At 37.5% G+C, this 24,586-nt stretch overlaps 1 protein-coding gene across 1 annotated transcript in view; it reads left to right on the top strand.

The window, feature by feature from the left end:
* TBC1D9 (TBC1 domain family member 9) overlaps positions 1 to 21,973 on the top strand; it is a 116,101-nt gene extending 94,128 nt beyond the window's left edge. The window contains exons 14-21 of the mRNA XM_031943129.1: positions 7,705 to 7,803; positions 8,605 to 8,673; positions 11,577 to 11,817; positions 13,352 to 13,417; positions 15,767 to 15,853; positions 17,195 to 17,269; positions 17,411 to 17,514; positions 19,779 to 21,973. Coding sequence (XP_031798989.1) covers positions 7,705 to 7,803; positions 8,605 to 8,673; positions 11,577 to 11,817; positions 13,352 to 13,417; positions 15,767 to 15,853; positions 17,195 to 17,269; positions 17,411 to 17,514; positions 19,779 to 20,510 — 1,473 coding nt within the window. The 3' untranslated portion in view covers positions 20,511 to 21,973. The remainder of the gene's footprint in view (positions 1 to 7,704; positions 7,804 to 8,604; positions 8,674 to 11,576; positions 11,818 to 13,351; positions 13,418 to 15,766; positions 15,854 to 17,194; positions 17,270 to 17,410; positions 17,515 to 19,778) is intronic.
* Positions 21,974 to 24,586: the final 2,613 nt, after the last annotated feature.

Below are 24,586 nucleotides of genomic sequence, written 5' to 3'. Positions count from 1 at the left end.
GGAGGATCTGCATCCTGTCACACTAAATAGCAGGAGAAGACTTATTGTGAGCCTGGAACAATGTCATCACCCACTTGATGAGGTCATTCTCTGTGATCTCTAATGATTTATTAAGAGGACACACAAAGTACCATGAGGTAGATGATGAGTCATGATGAGATTTCACCCCAAAGATCAGAGCCAGAGCAGCATGTGCAGGAGGATTCACTAAATTTTAATTGGGCATTCCAGAAGCTCTGGGGCCTAGGGGGGACCCAGCTGATTCAGTGGTCCTGAGGAGTCTCTTCTGAGATTCTTCCCCAATTTGGATTCCAATTAGGAATGATCCTGCTAAGTCAACTTACTTTCTCAGGTCAACCCCCAAAAGCCTAGCATTTTTTCTAAAATGAGACAGGTGATCTTGTTAAAGTCAGAGACCCCTTTAATTGCTACAAGAATCAAGTCTCTGAAAAAACCTAAAACTGTCCTGGCCTCCTGAATGTTTTCTGAAAATGGACCCGACCTCTAGGACTGGAAGGCAATGGGAGTATAAAGGAATGAGCTCTGGTTTTACAGTCAGGTGACCTAGATTTTGAACCTCAGCTCTGCCATTTAGCACTTTCTCCTTGGAGCCTCAGTTTCCTCATTTGTAAATCAAGTGAACACAAATTTATTAAGCCCTTCTATATGTCTTGTACTATGTTTTTTTTTAAAGAAGGGGGATGGTGAATGTTGGATTAGGTGACCTAAGATTCATTATAACTTAAATCTAAAACTATATAAGCAAATTGCACCCACAGGTCATGGAGTAAAATGATACTTGTTCTTATAGCAATGGCTGATTTGTAGACTATCCATTGAGCTCCTTTGCACTCCCATTTCCTGGCATTTGCCCTAAGAATGTTATGTATAAGATTTAGAGAAAGAATCCTTTTGAGCACATCTTTTCCTCCTATCTTTAAATGCTGCTACATTCTGCAGCTAGAAATTGCCTACATTTCCCCTCACTGCTTTGCAATTGTTTGTTGGGGAATGATTAGAAGGATTAGGCTGGGGGTAGAAATAACGGAGACAGAAATGTCTACTTGCATCTAAAATCAGACACTTCCTTTTGGTGAGTACAAAACCCTTACTGGAGATTGTTTTCAACACATGCAGGGATATTTTAATGAGACCTTTTCTATTCAGACTCTATGACTGCACCACTGATGACTAGAAATACTCAAAACATGATGCTGGTATTATTCATATTATACAGATTTCATATTTATATGTTTAAAATCATATACACATTTGGATCTAAAAGTAGCCCACTCTTTGCTCTCTGATAATGAACAGCCCAGCAGCCATCTATAGTCATCATGTAGGGAAGACCATAGAGATTGGAGACAAGATCAAAGAATAGGTTTCCACTTACATGCCTTCCTGCTGATTCTCTAATAGGAGAGCCTAAACATATACAGTAGCTTTTCTTCAGCTAATTGAAACCAAGATGCTAGATAGAGAAGCATCTGCTATAAAATTAGGGTTTTTTTTTTTAAGAGTTTTTCTTTTTAAAAAAAATTCTTGTACCACAGCAACTTAATGACTGATTCAACCACTATTCTCTTATAGTCATGTTATCAGCATCTAAATGATTTGTATTAAATTCTTATCATTAGACTCTAAATGAAATCTATTATATTGAAGTCTAGGCTGGTCAACAAAGAAATCTCTAAAAAGGATACAGTATATTCCCCTTTCTTGTCCTTGAGAAAATTCATATTAAGGATAAATGAGATCAAAAATGGCAGCAGAAAACTATTTTTTGTTTTGTTGCGGTCTTCTCTATCACTTTCTCTATGTCTTGTTGGGCTTTTCTCAAAGTGTGTTTATCCCAGAGCTTAGAACATTTGGTTAGGTGAGAAGGTGAGCCTGCATTGTGACCCAGGAATGACAAATTATCTCTAAAGAATTCTTTAAACTCTAGAGAGATAAAACTGTTCTTCTTGGTTCATGGATATTAAAGCTAATAGATGAGATGTTGCATATGAAGAACAAGTTTGACTGGATTGGAGAGTGTTCAGTAAGACAGGAAGTTGAGGTTAGTTTTGAAAGTTAAACAAGAGTTTATATTTTAAAACCCTATAGTCGATGGGCAACTATTAGTATTTATTGAGTAGTAAAAGAACATGGTCAGATCAGAGTTTTTAAAAAATCACTTTTGTCATCAAATGGGTCAGATGCATTGGAGTGAGGAGAGAATTGAGGCAGCAATTCTGTTGAAATAACCTAGGCAAGAGGTGAGGAGGGTCTGATGTAGCTAGGGTGGGAGTTGTATGAGTAGAAAGAAGAGGTCAGACTCAAGTGGTGGTATGGGTAGCAGAAAAAAAGAGTAGGAATTTGTAACAAATTAAATGTTTGGGTTGAGAAAAAGTTGGGGATAATGCCAAAGTGAGTCAAAGAACGTAAAATGATGGGAGTGCTTTTGACTTTGAGAAAGGAAAAAGAGGGAAGGGTTTGGGGAAGATATTGAATCATTTTGGACATAGTGGGTTTGAAATGTCTCTGGAATATCTAGTTTGAAATTTCTTGGTTGGTGAAGCAGGACTGAAATTCAGGACACAAATTGTGGGTGAATACATAGATATATCTGCATAGACATGATAAAAAATTATAAATAAACCCCTGGAACTAAGGAGATTACTAAGAGTGTGTAAAGAAAAAGAAAATAGCCTGGGACAGAACTTTGGAGAGCTCTCACCATTGGGGACATCATGTAGATGATGACTTCTTTAAGAAGAGTATTTGAATTCCAATAGACTTGTGATGGAAAAAATCACCTGCATCCAGGGAGAGAATAATGGAGACTGAATGTAGATCAAAGCATAGTATTTTTCACCTTTTTGTTGTTTGTTTGTTTTTTTTCTTTTTTTCTAATATTTTCCCCTTTTGATCTGATTATTCTTGCACAACATGACAAATATGGAAATGTTTAAAAGAATTGCACATTTTTAATCCATATCATGTTGCTTGCTGTCTTGGGGGAGTAGGGAGAAAGAGGAAAAATTTGGAATACAAGATTTTGCAAAAGTGAATGTTGAAAATTCCTTGTGTGTGTTTGGAAAAATAAAATACTATTAAGAATTTTAAAAAAGAAAGTGGGGGCAGCTAGATGGCACAATGGACAGAGCACCAGCCCTGAAGTCAGGAGGACCTAAGTTCAAATCTGGCCTCAGACACTTTACACTTCCTAGCTATGTGACCCTGGGCAAGTCACTTAACCCCAATTGCCTCAGGCAATAACATATATATATATATATATATGTTAATTTTTGAAAAAGAAGAGTATCTGGATAAGGAAGGGAAAAATTAGTACAGATGCCTCTAGCACAAACTTCCCCTAACTGAAATCATGTTCTGCTAACAAGTAGAAGAATGGCTGAATTTTCCTGCTGATATCACATCCCAGCTGTGTCACCCACTGCCTGTAAGACTTGGGGCAAGTCAGTTTAATCTCCCTGGTTCTCAGTTTCCTCCCCTGAAAAATTTAGGGAAGAGTTGGAGTAAATGTTCTGCCCCAGTCTAGAGCTAGAATTTTTTAACACCTAGAACCCTGGGATGAGGGGATCCTAGAAACTCCCTTTAGAAGAGGGTAATAGGGTATAAGTTACTAAATAGGAAAATCTCCCCAAATACAAGAAATTGTTTCTTTTCCAAAGAGAAACGGATAGAAGCATACTTGCTTCTTCAGCTCTTCTTATTTCTCCTAATTTTCTTTTCCCTACTTCTAACCTGAGAAAGACCCAGCTAAAATGGAGAAAGCATTCTCTTATACCTAAGGTCCTCTGGCTGCCCAAAGTCCCCCACTTTGTGGTGGGATGTGAAATTTCCCTGCTTCCTCATCTGCTCCATCCGAGATTGCCAAGACAACCAAAACTTAAGATTTTTTTCCAAAAAAAAAAAAAACAAAAAAAAAAACCCTAAGTATTTTAGACTAAAATGTGAATGAGTCTTAACTTTTGAAGATTTAGACCTGGACAGGAACTTTAAGGACCAGCTAATCCATTCCTACCTTCCCTCTTCCATTTTATAAAAGGAGAAACTGAGACCAGGAGAGGACAAGTGACTTAAGATTGTCTCCAGCAGATTAGAATTGAAACCCAGGTTTTTGATTTCAAATGTAGTTCCTTTCTGCCACAGCCATCTTTGAAGGAATCTGCAGTTTAAAGACATGCTCTTTGACCTAAGGGAACCTATTAATTATGGGAGGAGTCAGTGAGCTGGTCATACAAATCAAACTTTCTATGACTTCATAGCTCCCATCTTATCCAGATACTGTAGGAGCTCAGGAGAGAATCTTGAGGCTGGCTCATGAAGCGTGTGCCTTTATGAAGATGGGCTGGTTGATTAAATCTGGACCATGGGATATTTTTTATTTTTTACTACTGGCTAAAAGAGCCAATTTCTTCTCTTCTTCTGTGCCTTTTATGAATTAGTCACTGCATAGCCTCAGAAATGAAAATTGCTCAATGGAAAACTATTAAATTAGTAGGTGTTAATGGGAAGAAATAAAGTCTGTGTGTTTTATTAGGCAGAATCCCAGGACTGCTTGCTAGTAAGAAAATTTGCTACATCACCAAGGTTGGCAAATGGAAAAAAGTGAAGGCAGAAGACAGAAAGAATTGCATAAATACTGAAATGGTAAAGACAAAGCACAGGATCATTGATTTTGATGGAGAAGGGCTCCTAGCCCAGACCCTTTATTTTACAAAAATCCTAGAGCTGGTGAAATGATTCACTCGATCTCATACAGTAAAGAGGTTGAGATTTGGATCCAGTTGCTCAAACACTTTATTGTCATTGTTCTTGAGATCAGTCCTGTCTGATTCTGTGACCCCATTTGAGGTGTTCTTCTTCTGGAGTCAACTGCCACTTCTTTCTTCAATCCATCTTATAGATGAGGAGCCTGAGGCAAATGAGATTAGGTGATTTGCCCACAGTCACACAACTAACAAGTGTATGAGGCCAGATTTGAACTGTGGAAGGTGAATCTTCCTGACTCCAAGCCCAATACCATATAGCTGCACCATACTCAATCACTAAATCCAGTTAATTTTTCATTATACTTCAGTGCTTTTCAGTAAGAACAATTCAAGGGAGGGGCCGATTTAGGAATGACTTTGATTTTGGCTTCTCCCAAAAAAATTTTTTTAGACATTACATTATTTCCTTTCCTTGAGAATTGAATTTCTGGATGTCCTGAGAGAAAGGATTATATCTTTTGGCGTTTGCATCTGGTTTGTGAATCCTGGGAAATGTTGGCTCCCGGACACACTGAGATAATTTGTTCACTTTATTTTTAGCATGTTAATACATCCAAGTTTCTCCGAAAAGGAAAGTTATGTCATTCCTTTTGATTTTTCCTTTAGAAGTCATCCTCAAATAGCAAAATACAAGTTGAGAGTCACCAGTGTACTTATGAGAACTCTCAATGAAAGGAATTTTGTATGTTCTTCTTTATCCCAGTCCAAAAATGGCCACCTCTTTCCTGCAATCTTCTTACTAGCTCTATGTATGCATCCTTTTATCATTATCACATATAGATCTATCTGAAATATACCAATTCTCTTTTCATTACATAGGCCTATTAATGTTGAAGAACCAGAATTTAATACTTCAATGGACAAACAAACAAAAATTCAAAATTATCTTTAAATCATTAAAAAATTCCTGAGTCAATTGATGTTCTAGTGTTAAATGTCCTGGCCAAAATCTCCCTTAGCCCTATCTTTTCCCCTTCTTTTCGGTTGATATATAAAGAAGCCCTCTCTATCCTCCGGTGTATCATGAAGGAGTTGCTCTCTGGATGTGCAGCTGTCAATATGATACATTAGGTTTTGTCTCATCTGGTTGAGTTGATTCTGGGTGATAGACATGACCAGGTAGAAATTTCATAAGAAGAGAGCTGCGATATCTAGAAATTATCTTTCTCTGTACCAAGATAGTTCCTTTTGTTTGGAAGAATCTGGTTCTTCACCATAAATCCACATCATACCCTATTCAAAAGCAGCTCTTCTCCATATGAATTGCTGGTTTGAAGCATTTTATGGGGGTTTGTGGGTTGTTGTTTTTTAGGATATTTTAGAAATAAATGAACTATTTTTTGCTTTGAGAAAATAGCAGACTTGCACAAAGCAAAACAAGTAAAGATCTTGTTACATATTATTAAGAAACATTTAATTTTGACTAGCACAGAAGGGCGTGGGTGAAGAATCCCGAGAGTTTTACAAAAAGAAAGTCAGATTTAGTGCAGATGATTTTGCCTTTGGGTTCATTCCTTGGCAAGAGATCATCCCCAGGTTGGAATGTTCCCTGGCAGGGATGCTGGAGCTTTGTCACCTAAGGAAAGGTTTGATGCTGTAAGAGGAATGGGAACTTTGGATCTCTTCATCTTGACCTGACAAGGGAGGAGTTCCCTGTAGTTTCCCTGACACCACCTGCTGCAGGATGCAACTTGCCTTAATACTTACTTCCCCATGGTCAGATCTGGGTTAATCGACATCAAAGGATCAAAGAGTGCTCAATTCCATTTCTTCATCCTTCCTTTTGTTTCCCTAACAAGGCTGCTTGGACATTCAACAAATATTTATTACCAAGTGGGAGAAAGAATTGTGCTAGGCAATGGATGAGACAACTCAGCCCTTCCCCCATGAAACTTTTTGTTGTCGTTCTGCCATTTCAGTTGTGTACACCTCCTCGACCTCATTTGGGGTTTTCTTGGCAAAGATACTGAAGTGATTTACCATTTCCTTCTCTAACTCATTATACAGATGAGGAAACTGAGGCAAACAGGATTACAGCTAGTGCTGAGACTGGATTTGAACTCCAGACCTGGTGCTTCTTTGCACTATCTAACTGAAACTATGGGAAATATTACCTTTAGATATTTTTTTAAATCAATTAATTTATTTAATAATTTTCCCCCATTTAAACTTTTTTTACATTTGTTTTTAAAACTTTGAGTTCTAGATCCTCTCCTTTATCCCCACTCCCTATTAAGAAAGTACATGTTAAGTTATCATTAACTATTATATAAAAATATTTTTTTATTTACATACTTACAAACTAGAAATGAATTCATGTCGAGATATTCTGTATCTTCTCCCTCTTTTTGTCCCCCTCCACTGTGAAAGTAGGGTTAAATAAGTTCTACAGGACTTCTAATCATTAAATAGCAATTTTAAAAGTAAGAACAAATCTTGGAATGCTCACTATATCTTAATTGTCAAATCAACCAATCAGCAAGTTACATGGCACAGTGGATAGAGCACTTATCCCCCATCTGCCTCAGTTTCCCCAGCTATAAGTGGGAAGTAATAGGATTGGTGTAAGGCTAAAATGAGCTAATATTTTAAAAATAACTTTGTAAGTCCTAAAGTGCTATGTAAATGCTAGCTATCGTTGTTGTTATTGTTTTGCTAAAAATTTATTAAGCACTAGAAAAAATAAACCAAAAAAAACCCCATCAAAATATTCATTGCCTTCAAGAATTCCATTCTGGGACAAGGAAAACCATCATGTTCATAAATGTGTCCCAAGACAGATGGGGTCAAGATGGGTCTTTCCACAATAAAGCCCTTCAGCTGAGCTTCAGGCTTTCAAAAAGATGTTTCACTAATTTTTTTGCAGAAAGACAACAATTTTTAGACAAAATTTTCAGAGGTACTGGGTTTTCCTTTCCAGAAATTTGGGACTATTCGAGCTGACTTGATCGAACAGATGAGATTTAAACAGAGACTAAAGGTCATCCAGACTCTTGAAGACACTACTAAACGTAATGTGGTAAGTCCCTTATAAAAGAACATCTCCTCCCCTCCATCTAAATTCCTCTCTCTGGCCCCTGAATTCTATCCTACAGGTGGGCATGGTATAGTAGAAACAATGCTGGATAGAAGTCAGAGGAACTGGGTGCAAATTTTGCCTCCGTCACTGGACAATTTACTTAAGCTCTCGGGGTCTTCATCAGAAAAGTCTCTGAGGCTGGATTGAACTCGGGTCTTCTGACTCCAGGTCCAGTGCTCTATTCCCTGCACTGCCTGTGATGGCTTTGTATTACATATAGGGGATTCCCTTAACCTTTCATTTTACGACCTGTGACCCATGATCTCATCAGTGCTGGAATTCCCACTACTCCCTTCCCATTCTAGGAGATTCTCATCCACCTCTTTTTGTGAGCTCACAACAAAGCATCTATCCCCATCTATCCAAGATGTTCCTCTGATTTTTTCCCCCTAGTTTGTGGATACCAGGCTATCACTTTGGATTTCCATCTCTTATCCATCCCTCCATCATTGCATGATCAGACCAACTCCTCCTTTCCTAGTCATTCATGTCCTTAATAGGATGGTTTTTCTTTTGCACATATCATCATCGTAATATCATTTAATAGCCTTAACATTCATATATTCTTTGGATCACCTGCAGTACTAATTCGTCCTGACTTAGATCCATGTTCTCTTCACTGGGAAAATATTAAGTGTTACAAAGCTGAGCTTTTGGGCAATAGATTGCTTGGGGGGTCATTCAGAATACTTCCTAGTAAACCTTCTCTGCCTCTAAACCTTCTTCTTCCATTTTTCAAAGGTGCGGACAATAGTGACTGAAACATCATTTACAATTGATGAGCTGGAAGAACTTTATGCTCTTTTCAAAGTAAGCTATAAATGAAATTTGTTTATGAGCGTGCAAGGAAAAAAAATTCAAATTAATTGGAATTTGTTGGGTAAATTTTCTAGCTGTGACAAACAGAACCTTCTAATGATAAAATAATCACAATAATAATAATCCTGGTAACTCATGTTTATAGAACCAGAAGAAATGCCTCAAAACCCTGGTAATGTAAGAGTGGAAAATGGAGACTTCCCCATAGGATCATATTTCTAAATAGATGAATTTGATGTTTTCTGTTCTTATATACATTCTTTATCCTTACCACATATATGCCTACTCTTAATTGTAGTTTTGGGGCCAAAAAAAAGGAGCATTGACTTATAGAGTAATCACAATGAGATTTAAATTTAGAATAAAGTTATTATCAATGTATATTTTGTAAATAAAGCTATTTATGGGAAATAAAATACAATTTTATAAATACAAAAAAATGTTGCATTAGAGAAGGAAATGTTTGCTTGATTAAATTTCTGTCTTTTAGATTTTATGATTCATTTCTCATTAATCTTTCTCCTTAATGAATGAAGAAATATTAATGATAATAATTCAGTGATTTTTCTCATTTCTACCATTTCAGATAGACATTAAAGTTAGAACATGATTTCCATTAAAAGTCTTTCATTTAAATATAAAGAAATTTTCTTGACATCTTCTAATTCAGGGGTCACTTCCATCAGTTGACTTTATTGAGTGGCTCCGTTGGGTGTTATAAAACCATTCCAGCTATGGAGAAGAGAACTTATTGATAAGTTGTTCTAGACATCAACAGACCAAAGGAGTTGGTTTTTTTTGTTTGTTTGTTTGTTTTGTTTTTTTGTAAGGTAATTAAGCATATCCAGGGTCACACAGCTAGGAAGTGTCTGAGGTCAGATTTGAACTCAGATCCTCCTGACTCCAGAGCTGGTGCTCTTTCCACTACACTATTTAGCTGCCCCACGATCCAAAGGAGTTTAAAACAAAAAGTAGCCTCAGGTAGCCAGCCTCACCTTCTCTAGAGGTGGTGAAAGGAGTGAATATGCTATGTAAGGATTCTGTCCAACTGAGGCAGCGAGGTATTTTGAAAGGGACATTGGATTTAGTATCCAAAAACCAAGATTTAAATGTGATACAGTATAAAAAGTATTGCTTTGTATTCATAGGATATGCATTCAAATGCTCTGTGACTTTAGAAAAATCATTTCTCTTAGCTGTAAAGTGAAGAAGACATTGTATTGGATGGCCTTCCTTGTGAATCTAAATCTCTCCTCCTCTATTGATCCTGACATGCAAATTCAGATTACCCAAATATATTGTTACAGTGCTTTGGAAAATGGAAGACTGAAAATTCAGATTCTTAAGTTTCTCCAATATTTCCTGACAAGGATAAATTATTTAAACTTACTATGATAAGCCTTTTTTTTTTTTAAGTATTTCAAACTAGAAAATTCTTTAGAGATTGTCTATTAAAACTCTTTTTTTAATAGATGAGCAAAGTAAGGCCTAAAGACATTAAATATTTTCTCCAAAGTCACAGTGGCAAAATGTAGCCAATTTGAGCCCAGGCCCTCCAGCTTTAAACCTTTGTTTGTTTTATTACAATATTATTTCTTATTTGTGACAGAACAGCTAGTGATTCAGTGCTTGGAGCGACAGGCCTCCAAATATACCCAAATATATTGTTACGGTGCTTTGGAAAATGGAAGACTGAAAATTCAGATTCTTAAGTTTCTCCAGTATTTCCTGACAAGGATAAATTATTTAAACTTACTATGATAAGCCTTTTTTTTTTTTTAAGTATTTCAAACTAGAAAATTCTTTAGAGATTGTCTATTAAAACTCTTTTTTTAATAGATGAGCAAAGTAAGGCCTAAAGACATTAAATATTTTCTCCAAAGTCACAGTGGCAAAATGTAGCCAATTTGAGCCCAGGCCCTCCAGCTTTAAACCTTTGTTTGTTTTATTACAATATTATTTCTTATTTGTGACAGAACAGCTAGCGATTCAGTGCTTGGAGCGACAGGCCTGGAGTCGAGAAGAATCAAATTCAATATGATCTCAGATATTTACTAGCTGTGTGATCCTAGGCAAGTCACCTAAGCCTATTTGCCTTAGTTTACTCATCTGTCAAATGAACTGGAGAAGGAAATGCCAAACCACTTTGCCAAGAAAATCCCAAAAGGGATTACAAAGAGTTGGATATGATTGAAACACCTGAACAACAAATATTTGTAATAAGTTACTTTCAGTGCTCTCGATAGATGAAAAAGCTATTTAATATAACAGGAGAGAAAAATAGTTTTTGATAAGATTTTTGTTTGTTTTTGATAAGATTAGATCACAAGGAATTACATGAGATTGGAGGATTTAAAGTGTCCAGGATTTGTTTTTTAATATAGAGTACTGGATATGGATCTGAGATCTGATTCAAATACTGTATGTGTGTGAATGTGTGTGTGTTATGGGCAAGTCATTTAACCCCTCAATATCAGTTTCTACATCTTAAGAACAGACATAATAATCATTGCACTATGTATTTCATAAGATTGTTACAAAGTGATTATTTTGGGAGCATATCTTTAAATTGACATTTTTCAAATTAAAAGTCTGTCCTATTAAGAAATATAATTTTGCTTTTCTCTCCCTTATTTTTCTTTTCCTTCCAACCTTAGTTGTTCAGGTCTCAGATTATGTATGCACAGCCATGATGGCCTGGAGTGAAAGGATACACCTCCCCTCCCCCCAAAAAAGTGGAAATAGATGAGAAAAAATAACAGGCCCCTTGATCCCTTACCCTCTCTGGTTTGCAGTAAAATCACTTGCTTTATGAGATTGCCCTTTGGATGCAAATGGCATTGCACTTATGATCTCTGTATAATTCTGTTCTCTCTCCCCTTACCTCCTACCAGGCAGAACATCTCACCAGCTGCTATTGGGGTGGAAACAGCAATGCCCTGGACCGCCATGACCCCAGCCTGCCTTACCTGGAACAGTACCGCATTGATTTTGAGCAGTTCAAAGGGATGTTTGCCCTGCTTTTCCCTTGGGCCTGTGGGACTCACTCTGACGTGCTGGCTTCTCGCTTATTCCAGTTACTGGATGAAAATGGAGACTCTCTGATCAACTTCCGAGAATTTGTCTCTGGACTGAGTATGGAAAAATTATGGCATGATTTGGGGTAACCTGAGTAGTAGTCAGCTCTATAGGTAGAAAATCCTTCTTTGAGGACAGCTTTAAAGAATAAAGAAGTGACACATCTATAAGTTCTCTAAGTCTATTGTAGCATCTCTATCTCTGTGTGTAGCTAATTTATCCTATTGTTACATGACCCACAAATAACACAATAAAGACAGAAGAAATATATATATCAGAACAGATACAAAAAGTAGCCTAGATTAGTAAGAGTAGTGTCAGAAAGGCTAAAACCCATCATGATCAGAAGGTTATAAAAAATACTAACTAATAAATCTCTCTATTTTTAAGGAGAAAAAGATGATGATGGGTTAGTTTCATTACTTGGCAAAGACAGTAATAAGTTAACAGATTACAAAGTGATACAGAACTATATAATTCCCATTTTGTTTCTGTCTTTTCTATCCAAGAGAAAGTCTTTAGATAAAAAGGACTGGAGAATTATCTTTAAGATAATTGATCCAAAGATGAGTAAGAATGTAATAAAAGCCTAGAGTGAAATTTCTAATGTCAAATGAAAAGATCCTGCCCTTGAAACTGTCCTAGTGAACATTTTCATCAGTAAACTGGATGAAGATAGAAAAAGCCTATTTATCATTTGTGGATCACAGAACTGAAGACAGCCAATCTAATGCATACTAGAATTAAGTTTCAAATTGATCTAATAAATTGGAACATTGGGCTGAAACCAAAGGTGGGAATAAGTCATTTTTTTAAAAAATCAATTTTGCAAGGACAAGATATAGAAGACCTAGCATCAACTAGATGACTAGAATATAACTGCTCTGTCTCATTGAGTGAATAAGCATTTTGGAGAAGGATAACTTAGATTTGTCATTAAACCGGGAGAAAAACAAGTCCCTCTTTGTTATTTAGAGATTATTTTGGTCAAAGTCTAGTAGAGTTTTTGTTTGTTTGTTTGTTTGATTTAATGTATTGAGGATACATTTGCTAGTTAAAAAAAATTATGTCCAGACATTCTCTAATTAAAATGAGAATTTCCTTCAGCCATGTTCCAGGAAGGTACCTTGAGGAATGCAGAATAGTTTAGCATCATGAAGTAGATGTACCTAAGCCTTAGGAATTAGGAAGACCTGAATTCAAATTCTGCCTCAGAAACTTACTAGCTGTATGAGTCCAGGCAAGTCATTTACCCTCTGTTCACCCAAATTTCCTCATCTGTAAAATGGGAATAATAATAGCACCCATCTCCTGGTTTTGGTGTGAGGTTTAAATGAGATGATATTTGTAAAGTGCTTAGTACAGTGCCTTGCACATAGTAGACACTATATAAGTGCTAGCTATTGTATGATCCTAAGCAAGTCACTTAGCCTTGATCGCCTCAGTTTCCTTAGCTATAAAATGGAGAAGGTAATGGCAAACCACTTTGCTGTCTTTGCCAAGAAAATCCCAAATAGGGTCACGAAGACTTGGAAATGATTGTCAACAATAGCAAAGGAAGGTTCAGTGACTTCTGAATTACTCTTTGTAGGTGCAGCCTGTCACGGGGACCTCACAGAGAAGCTTAAGCTACTTTACAAAATGCATGTTTTGCCTGGTAAGTGAACTGCTCAGATCTTGGGGAAAAGGTTCACAAAATTAGGGGATTATTCAGGGACCCAGAAAGAAGTGAATTTTAAAAATTTAAAAACTTTAGGTTGGACTCAACTAAGAGGAGAAAATCTATTAGAAGACCTTGTACCATGTTCTCTCTCTGGCAAAAATAAAATAAAAATCTTGAGGGACTTCCATCTTCATTCTGTTCCTCAGGGCTCAAAAAAAAAGATCATTAGGCAAAATAAAGGGCCCATCCCCCAGAAATCTGATTTTATTTCCTTAGAGTGATGGTGACCACTGAATGAATAATTGTCAAATGACAAACATATCTATTAAATGAGTAGGGATGAAGACAAAACACTTGTCAAAGCTCCTTTCTCCAGCCTCCCCTCTTCCACCTTTCTTTGCCACCATTGTACTGTAACCATTATTCTTTTTTATTTGCTTAATTTTTACATGAAAATATTTCATGCAAATTTGATAAAATTCACAAATAAAGAGAAATTTAAATCCAGCAAGGTCTTCTGTTACATCAATAGAGACCTTTTGATTTACATCCTAGACTGTATTATTATTTCAATGCATATTATTCTTTAATTCAATGCCAAAGGAAAAAATATGGAATGAAATAACTCTTGGTGAGTTTTTTTTTTTTTAACAATGTTTAATCAAGACATTGCAAATTCATGATGAGAATGCCCTCTCTTGGATCCAGGAACACCTTGGGCTCAGTTGTGAAGGAGGCAAAGTCTATATTACTCTTTTTGACCATTTGCATTGGTTCCTTCTCCTATATATATCCAGTCAATATTTGGAGTTGTTGTTTTAAACTAAAAAAAAAACTTCATTCATAATAAAGTGTTAGGAAGTTGATTTATAAACCTTCCAAGGGAAAATTCATACTTCAGAAAAGATGAACAAGGAGAGGGCAGAGATTAGCATAAAATAATTCATAATGGTAAAATATCTGGCATTGGTATGGAAGATGAATTTTGCAAGATGACTTTCTTAGTACAGACAGCCACTGCATGTTCAAATGCATGAGGTATGATTGGAGGAATAGAAAGAAGGGACACTTGAACATTACTTCTTATACATACATATGTTGCTAATGTTCCCCATGGCATGTGGGTATTTATTCTGTGATAAATCACGGCATCCTGAGACATAGAGTTTGTCGAGTTGTTTAACTAGGATAGAAGAAGGTGAATCTTCAAAGGAAAGGTTTGGGGTGAGAGAAGAGCAATACAGACTGGGCTAGCAAGACTCTCTCCCTCCTACAGAGACTCAGCTGCCGTAAATGTGCTTTTCATCCTTCACTGAATATTTGCACAGCTGTAGTAACAGACCAGTTTGCCTTTCTGACTGCTTGTCTGAATTACATACTTTTTTTAGGAAATGTAATTAGCACAACACATCCATCTCTCCATCCCAGGGAGCTTCAGGGCAGCAGCCCTGTGATTTCCTGCTGGCATTAGTGCCAACAGCTGCCTGTTTCGTATGCCCCAAAGTCAAAAGTCCAGTTTCAGCATTCACCCAGCAATGAGGGAGACACACATTCAGACTAAATGCCTGTCTCTGGTGTCCTTCCTTTTTTAAAGCTTTCCACAAGGGTCACTTTTTATTTAATGTAATCTCAGCCTCTGGACCGAGTCCAGGCAAACTGGGACATGATCAAGGGGTTAATGGTAGTAATTGTCAGCTCCCGTAGGGCTTTTCTGAAATACAATAATAACTCTCCATTAGCCAGGAAGGGATGTTTTGGAGGACAAAGCCATTGGACACAATATTGTAAATTATCATTACAACTCCTTGACATAGTGATAATCAAAAGAGAATTTTGGCCCTCGGTCTTGAGCTTGCCACATCTACTTCCAACCTTTTAAGTTCTTTCTCTTTCTCATTGGGTTCCCACTGGATATGATTGGGGGTTAATGGTAGCAATCGTCAGCTCCCGTAGGGCCTTTCTGAAATACAATAATAACTCTCCATTAGCCAGGAAGGGTTGTTTTGGAGGGCAAAGCCATTGAACACAATATTGTAAATTATCATCACAACTCCTTGATAGAGTGGTAATCAAAAGAGATTTTGGCCCTCAGTTTTAAGTTTGCGGATCAACTTCCAACTTATTGAGTTCTTTCTCTTTCTCATTGGGTTCCTACTGCAAGATATTGACCATCTTAAAAAAAGAAACTTAAACAATAGGAGATCTTACCAGAATGGATGATTTCACGTCCTAAGTGTCATTTCTGCTAGTTTTCCCATTTGAGATCTTAACAGGTTTATTGAGATGAGATCCATGTTAAAACCCATTCACAGTTGGAATAATCACACTCTCTTACTTTCCTAGAGCCATCCCCTGATCAAGAAGAGCCAGATTCTGCTTTCGAAGCCACTCAGTACTTTTTTGAAGATATCACTCCTGAGTGCACACATGGTAGGTGTTTTTTTTTTTTCCCTTAATGAAGGCCTTATTTGAACTCTTTCAGGAATACAGCATCACTGGGAAGACAAAGAGCTTCCAGACTTATTAAAGCAACTAAATAGACATGGAATTAGGAAATTCAACCTCAGACCCTTACTACCAGTGTGACCTCAGTTTTCTCATCTAAAATAATATATCCACTGTATATATCCTTTGTGATTGTGAAATAACTTAGCCATGGTCACATGATAGTATCGTGGGATTGTCATAGATTTAAAGCTGAAGGGAACCTAACAGGTTTTCTTGTCCTATTCCAATGTTTTACAATAAAGGAAACTGAGGCACACAAAGTTTTAGTCTGAGATTTTAAAATAGATCCTCTGATTCCAAATATAGCATTGTAATTTAAAATGTTTTGATGGGATTTAATAGTTTATTGCATAAACAAACCCAAGTATTTGGCTGTTATTTTGAGGAAATTAGGGAGAGCCATAGGGGAAAGGGACTGTTTCACCCTTGCAGCTGGTAGGCCAAGGATTTTTATTTCTTATATATTTTTCTTAATATTCCTATTTTCTATGAAACTCTACAAAGCTATAGGTGAAGTCCCATTTTTGAAATAGCATGTTCCAAACCTGAAGGAATTCCAGTAACACATGTAAACACAGGGAAGAATAGAGAGTTCAGTATTAACAACTTTGGATTTGAAATGGGAAAAGCCAAATTGGGATACAAAGTTTTGCGAAGGTGAATGTTGAAAGTGGAAAAAAAAGAAAAAAGAAAAACAAGGGGCAGCTAGATGGTGCAGTGGCTAGAGTACCAGCCTTGAAGTCAGGAAGACCCGAGTTCAAATATGCCCTCAAACACTTAACACTTCTTACCTGTGTGACCCTGGGCAAGTCACTTAATCCCAATTGCCTGGGGGATGGGGAACACTTAAAAGAACAAAATATAAGTAGAAGAAAAATCCACAAAAGAACAATAGAAGAAATCTGAACTCTGAGAAACCGTAATAACCTATCTTAATCAAAGAAAATGAAAAATGAAACCTATTTTCCTCTCAGTAGAGAAATGGAGTATAATGAGGCAGAATCTTGCATACACAGTCACATTCAATTGGTTATTTGTACTTAACAGTTTTTCTTCATTACAAAGGGGTCTAACCTTTGCAGTGTTGGACAGCATCCTTTTCATTCCAGTTCTGTGCTGGTTTAGACAAACTTAACTTATGAATTTTGAAATCAAATTCCATCAGTGCCCTACTATAAATGTTGAGCATATGTTTCAATTTACTTTTTTTAAATGACATGTTTTACCATTCACTAACATATTGTCTTTCTGAATACTTCCTAGTGGTTGGCCTGGACAGTAGAAACAAGCCAAATGCTGATGACGGGTTTGTAACAGTGAGTCTCAAGTCAGAAAAAGGTACACCTTTCTCCATATATGTATTTTACTATTAAATTGCACTCGTTGGTTAAAGGGTTGTTTGTTTGTTTGCTTGCTTGCTTGCTTGCTGATAACCCACCAATTAGATTTTCTTCTTGTATCTTGACCTTTTCATTTTAGGGAAGAAAGTGAATTCCCAAGACAATCGTAACTACCTGAGACTGTGGACCCAAGAGAATAAAGCCAAGTCAAAGAATTCAAAGGAAATGCCCAAACTGAACCAGGTAACAAATTACCTGACTTTTCACCATCACTCATTTCTACTCTGAGTGCTTTTTTTTTTCTTTTACACTATAGCAAAATCTATAATGGGGGTAGGTAATTGTATCCTAGGGCCAAATCTGTCTCACCACCTATTTATTTTAAAATCTAAAAAACAATTCTTAGCTTGTGGGCCATACAAGGACAGGTGGTGGGTTGTATTTGACTAACAACTGTAGTTTATAGATTCCTAACAGGAGAGGGGGAAAGCATTTATTAAGCACCTGTTATGTGTCAAACTTTGCATTGAGTGCTTTATAAATATTATTTCATTTGATCCTCTCAATACAACTTTTAAGATTACTGTGGCCTCCTTCTCATGGCTAAGTCACACAACTAACAGGCATTAAGTTTTTTTTTTTCTCCCTTCCCTTCTATGAACAACAATAACAGCCCAATGGCAAATCTACATAGTAAAGCAAAGCAAAATCTCCTATTTCCCTTGTTCAAAAATGTATGTCTCATTTTTTTCCATGAATCTGTCACTTCTGTCAGTATGTGGGTAGCCTGCTTCATCCTCAGTTATCACACTAGGTATTTTAGTCAGAGATCTCCCTCCCTTTCTGTGGATGAGTTGCTGCTCTCCTTCTCTTACAGTAATAATCACACCATCAGGGTCTCCATTGGTGCCGAAATAGAAAAAGGATCCAGTATCTAGAAAGCATTTTTTGATTTCCATTGTACAATTGACTTACAAAATCAAGGCAACAATCCAGATTTTTGTACAAAGCCTCTCAGTTTTTTGCATTTTCACTACATTCTTTTTACTTTACTCGGGGAGAGACTTTCTTGGTGTGGATCTAGTGTTAAATGACAAAAATAGCATTAATGCTAAAGGCTTTAAGGTTTGCATATTATATGCAATTATATCTCTTTGCAATTATATCTCATTTGATCCTCATCCCAGAAGGTAGGTGCTATTAGTATCCCCAGTTTACAAATGAGGAAATTGAGGTAGAGGATAAGAGACACAAAGCTCTTAGGCTTTTCCTGTAGAATTGTCTGTGCACGTTTTAGATACTATGGATTTGAAGTCAGCCTTTGCTCATAATAAATGTTTGTTCTGAAGTGAATGTTATGTGACTTGTCCATTTGAGTTGGACTCGGCTTTCCCTGTGAAGATTAGCTTCCCTCAGCATCAACATGTTGCTATTTCTCCGTGCATCACATATGTACCTGACCTCCTCTGAATAAAATGTGAATAAAAGAATGAGAAGATTTCCCTGTCTTAGAACCGAAAGATAAACAAAAAAGTAGGTCCACAGCCAAGCAAGCTAATGAAATGTCATCCTTTATTATGTATAATCTGTGTTCCACATTATCTAAGTCAGCTTTGTCTAAGACAGCATAAACTAACATTGTTAAAGTAGGGTAAATTTCACCTAAGGAGTATGAGCACCTATGAGTGCTCCTTGAATCCCAAAATAACCAGGCTTATAAATAAAAAGCCTTCTTAAGCACAGATATACAGTACTTTATGAGTGGAAAATCCCGACCATTCTAATGTAGCTTTGAGTAGATGGGTAAATAATCAGAAGAGTAAGGAGCTTGAAGAACAGCATGGTCCAATGAAAAATCATACTGAATTATCAGTATGATACTGGGTTCAAATCTTGGCTCTTTTAATACCCATCTGGGTGAGACCTCTTTAGGTCTCAAATGGAAGAGATAAAAAAGAGTGGGTTAATTGAGATGACTTCCTTTCAGAAGTTTCAACACTACATCATTGGATAGGGATTCTTAACATGGGATTCATGTTAAGGAAGCTGTGGATAGATTTTAGGGAGTCCATGATTAACATTTTTGATAAAATTTTGATAAAAAAATATAATTCTAGGACAGCTAGATAGTGCAGGAGGACCTAAGTTCAAATCTGGCCTCAGACACTTAATACTTCCTGGCTGTGTGACTCTGGGCAAATCACTTAACCCCAATTGCCTCAGCAAAAAAAAAAAAAATATATATATATATATAGATAGATAGATAGATAGATAGATATAGATATATTCTGATAGTCTCCATAAGTTTTAGCAGAACTATCCATAGCAAATCACAAAACAGCTTAAGAAACTTTCTTTTATGATGACGTCATATTACAATAAGCTAAAAAGAAAGCTTTTGCGATTGAGTGACATCTTCTAGGGGACATTATTTTTAATGGCTTTCTCTTCCCAGATCAGACCACCATACATTGATAATGATAAAATGCCGTCTGTTTTATCCCCAGGGACAGTTTATTGAACTGTGTAAGACAATGTACAACATGTTTAGCGAAGACCCGAACGAGCAGGAGTTATACCACGCCACAGCCGCAGTGACCAGCCTGCTCCTGGAGATCGGAGAAGTGGGCAAACTCTTTATCCCCCAGCCAGCCAAAGAGAACGAGGGCGGGACCAATAGTCATCCCTCTGCCCAGGGCATCCAGAGCATGCTGTTCCCCAAGAAAGCCCCCGGCCAGCCCTACTGTGTGGAGCCAGGTGAGCTGCTCCCCACCAGCTTGGCCATGGACAACGAGGAGCCTTCCGAGGGTCCCCTCGGCGGGCAGATGGAGGACATCAAGCTGGAGGATTCTTCTCCCCGGGACAACGGGGCCGGGTCCTCCATGCTCATCTCCGATGATGACACAAAGGATGACAGCTCCATGTCATCTTACTCGGTGCTGAGCGCGGGCTCCCACGAGGAGGAAAAGCTGCACTGCGAGGACATTGGGGACGACACCGTCCTGGTCCGCAGCGGCCGAAGCGCTGCGGCCCTTCCTCGGAGTAACAGCCTGGACAGGGACTGGGCCATCACCTTTGAGCAGTTTCTGGCTTCCCTTTTAACTGAGCCCGCCCTGGTGAAATACTTTGACAAGCCAGTGTGCATGATGGCCAGGATCACCAATGCCAAGAACATCCGGATGATGGGGAAGCCCATCACCTCTGCCAGTGACTATGAAATCTCTGCCATGTCAGGGTGATGTTGAGGCCTTTATGGGGGAGGTGGGCTGGGGTGGGGAGGGGAGGGTTTTTTAAGTTTTGTGTTGGAGTTCAGGGATTTTGTTTATTTGTTTTTAATTAAGTATTTATTAGTACCTTGCTTGAAGCCTGGTATTTTCATAATATAGTAGAATGAAAATGGTCAAAGAAATATTTAAGTATCTCCAGTTAGGTACAGGACTCGCTTCATTTTGGTGGGAATAGGGGGGGAAAAACCACCAGAATGCAGTTTTATTCTGTGAAATTCCAAAAAGATGAACCTGTCAGTGAAATGTACGTGTTATTCTTATTAACCTTACTACTGTCAAGCTGTAAACACAGTAAAATTAGTTCTCAGTTTTTAAACTCTAAACCAAGTGGCAAACATTTGTGTATTTTTTTTAATTAAAATCTAACCTGTAAAAAGAAGGAAAGATCAGTGAACAGAGTGATCATAAATGGAAAGGCACCATCAGCTGGATAATCCCTCCCAGTCTCATATCCCATCCCTGTGGGATGCCTTTTAAATAGAATTTACAACATCGGGTCTGTTTCCTAGAGCACCACGTGTAAACATCCTGCTCCCGAGCGTTGCCGGTCTCCCTTCCCTAAAGGACCAAAGGGATGGGAAGGGGATGGCGAAATAAATCCTAGAATAATTAATTCAAGCAAACAGTCAATTTGTCAGTCTGGGCAGTGGGGAAATGGTCAAATGGGTATTTGGTCATTTAGGGAGGAGGGAGAACAAATCAATTCACTGAAGGTGACAAAGGATCTGAGGGGAATTTGCTGGTTTTGTGTTCTAGCTACAAGGGAAAGGGGTATTGAGACTTCTGGGAGCAGAGATTGCAGCTTCTCATTGTTCATTGCTAAAAGGAAACAAAGTCACAATCATTACCATTTAGGTAAGGTCTCTCCCGTAGATGTAAGGACTCATAACCAACCATGTATTGCATATGTCCTTTGTTCCAGGCAAAGTCACTGTAAAGTAGATACAAAGTAACCTGAAACAAAATAGAAAACCTGCAAGAACTGTAACTGAATGTTCGTTTCCAAATAGAACGCGTCACTTTATCTAAAGACTAATCGGCCGTATCAATTTCCCAGATGGTTTGTGGGGATAAATTCTAGGCACACCTGCACTTTGCATCCTTGCTGCTGTTTCTGTTTTATTTCCGGCCCCGGTCGTAAAGTTCTGTTGCCCCCTTTTTTTGGTCCTGCTGAGTTTGTAATCATTCCCAGGGGAATCGTCTTCTATTTGCTTGTTCAAAATTCGCTTTTTTGAAGAGATGGCTTTTTTTTTTCAACTCTTCTACATCGTGTCCCTTTTATTTTGTCCAATGCTGCTCTTTTTTTTTTTCCTTATTTACAAGAATGGTTTTAAAACTGTCAGATAAAGTTGTGTTTAACGACAAATAGGATAAATGTGAAAAAAAAATTAATAAAAGACATTCAGATACTCTCACCTCTGTTTTCTATGTCATATGATCTTTTTTGCCCAGGAGGAAAAAAAAAATAACTTTGCATGTGGGGATTTTATCATGTTACTAATCCAAAGAGAATAAACAGGTAGGTAATTGTTTAATAGTTGACATTTTTAAAGTGTTTTTTTTTTTGGGGGGGGGGGGGGGACATCCTTTATGATCACATTTGATTCTTACAGTAGCCAAGAGGTGAGACTAATAGCATTGTACCCATTTTACAGATGAGAAAACTGAGGCTTAAAGAAGCAAAATGACTTGTCTCTGGCCACACAACTAGTAAATATCTGGGGCAAAATTACCTTCCAAGTCCAACATTCTTTCCACTGCACCAAATTTATCTTCCTGTTCTCCCGGTGCTTGGCGTATAGTAGATACTTAATAAATACTTATTGATTGAGTAATTGATAGAAACATGGAAAATGTCATTCATTTTAGGCATATTTTAATAAGGAAAAAACAATCATAAGAAAGAGTAATCTATATTTCTTCCTTTCTTTACCTCACAACATAAGCTCCTCAATTCTCTTCCCAAATCTAGTTCCATGAAACTGTTCTTCCCAAGATTACCAGTAATAACCTCCTAATTCCCAAGCAGCTATATTTCTAAATTCATTTTTGTTGATTTGATTGGTTTCTCATTTCTTCATTTATATTGTGAAAGTATCCGACTCAAATTGCTTCTGAGGTCCTCCAAAGGCTAAATCTTAGGACTGTTCCTTCACTTCTATAGCATTACTTTCCCTCAAAGTTTCTTCACATATTTATAGTCTCTCACTACAGAGATCCTCCTCCTCCCCAGAGTCTGTCATTGGCCCTCTTCTCTAATGTCTTTTTCCCTCTCTTCTTGGCAAACTCATTTACTTTGCACTGTCATCATCTCTGTGGAAAGCATAACCAAATAAATCTAAATAGCCCCAGGCTTGGAGCTCTTGTCCCATATTTCCAATTATTTGTTGAATGTCCTTTCCTTAATGTCCCACAGAAATTCATCTGCCCCATAAAACATACCCTAACTTCCTATTCCTTTGGACAGCTCTATTATTTCCTCAGTGAACCCGAGTTCACCTTCAACTTCCATCTCCTTTTTAGTCTATTCCAATCAGCAGTTAATTCAGATTAAATACTCTATGGTATTGGTTATATGTCTCCTTTCCTCTTCACTTACATAGATAACTACTATAATTTGAACTTTGTTTATACTGTTGTAATAGCCTCACAATGGGCCTGTCATTAAGAAGATCTGAGTTCAAATTTGGCTTCAGATACATATTAGCTTCGTGGTCCTGAACAAGTCACTTCACCTCTCCCTCAATTTCCTCAGCTGTAAAATGGAGATTAAAAATAGCACCTGTCTCCTGGGGTTGTTATAAGGATCAAATGAGATTAAATCAAATTATAAAGCAATTAGCACAGCGCCTGGCACATAGCGAGTGCTATATAAATGTTAGCTATTTTTTGCTAACTGGTCACCTTGCTTCCCCCTTTCTAGTCCATCCTATACTCAGTTGTCAAAGTCATTCTCCATAATCCATAAGTGGGACCATGTCACTTCCCCTATTACCAGTGAATAAAATATACCCTTTTATGCAGTCCTTTATTCAACCAAATTGGACAGCGAGCTATGCTTTGACATGGTCTTGCTCTGTCCTCTCACTTCCTGCACATTTATGCTTGCAGTCCCAATTTCTTCTTGAAACTTGTCCCCATCACACCTAGCTGAAAATTATATCTCCCTTTTCAAATTTTCCTATGGCACCTGTCTGGATGTAATATAGCACACATCCCTTATTTGTAAGCTCTTAAAAGTCATGGACTTTTTCATTTTTTCGTCTCTGTAGCTCTAGCCCTTAGCATAATTCTTGGACATAATAGTATTTCTCAAATCAAATTTGGTGTCAAAAAATGATGGGGGGGGGGGGGAGTGAGGTGGTACAGTGGATAAGGTACCAGTTCTGTAGTCAGGAGGATCTAGCCTCAGACACTAAGCACTTAGGTGCTGTCAAGTCACTTAACCCTGATTGCCTCACCAAAAAAAAAAAAAAAAAAAAAATTGCTTTTAATTCTGATCTTGAGACTAACTTGTCAATGTTGTTTAGTCATGTCTGACTGTGACCCCCCTGGATCAAATTGTCCATAGGGTTTTCTTGGCAAAGATCTTATAATAGTTTGTCATTTCCTCCTCAGCAGCAAATGGCTAGGGAAAGTTTCTGAGGCTGGACTTGAATTTACAACTTCCTGACTCCAGATCTAACATTCTATCTGAACAACCAGCTTGCCTCTTTGTAAGAATAAAGTTGTGCAAGGTGACTTTTTTTTTTTTTAACAGTTTCATATTATATAACAAGATAGTTCATTTAAATATAGGATGCTTACACATAGTTAATCTGGCTTTACAGATAAACATTTTAAAGCCCTTTGCTAACCAAATCCTTCTAATCAGTTTAATCAGAGCTTTGGTCCCACACCTCCAAGTATTTGTTGAAGATTCTTGTCTGAATGTTCCACATAAACTCACTTGTCCCTTAAAACATTTCCTTCTTCCCAACTTCCCTATAAATCTGGATGATACTATTTTCCCAGACACCCAAGCCTCA

Source organism: Sarcophilus harrisii, chromosome 6 (genome assembly GCF_902635505.1).
Source record: "Sarcophilus harrisii chromosome 6, mSarHar1.11, whole genome shotgun sequence".
Lineage (NCBI taxonomy): Eukaryota > Metazoa > Chordata > Mammalia > Dasyuromorphia > Dasyuridae > Sarcophilus > Sarcophilus harrisii.
Note: the sequence above shows the minus strand (reverse complement) of the source record. Positions and strands in the feature narration are given on the sequence as shown.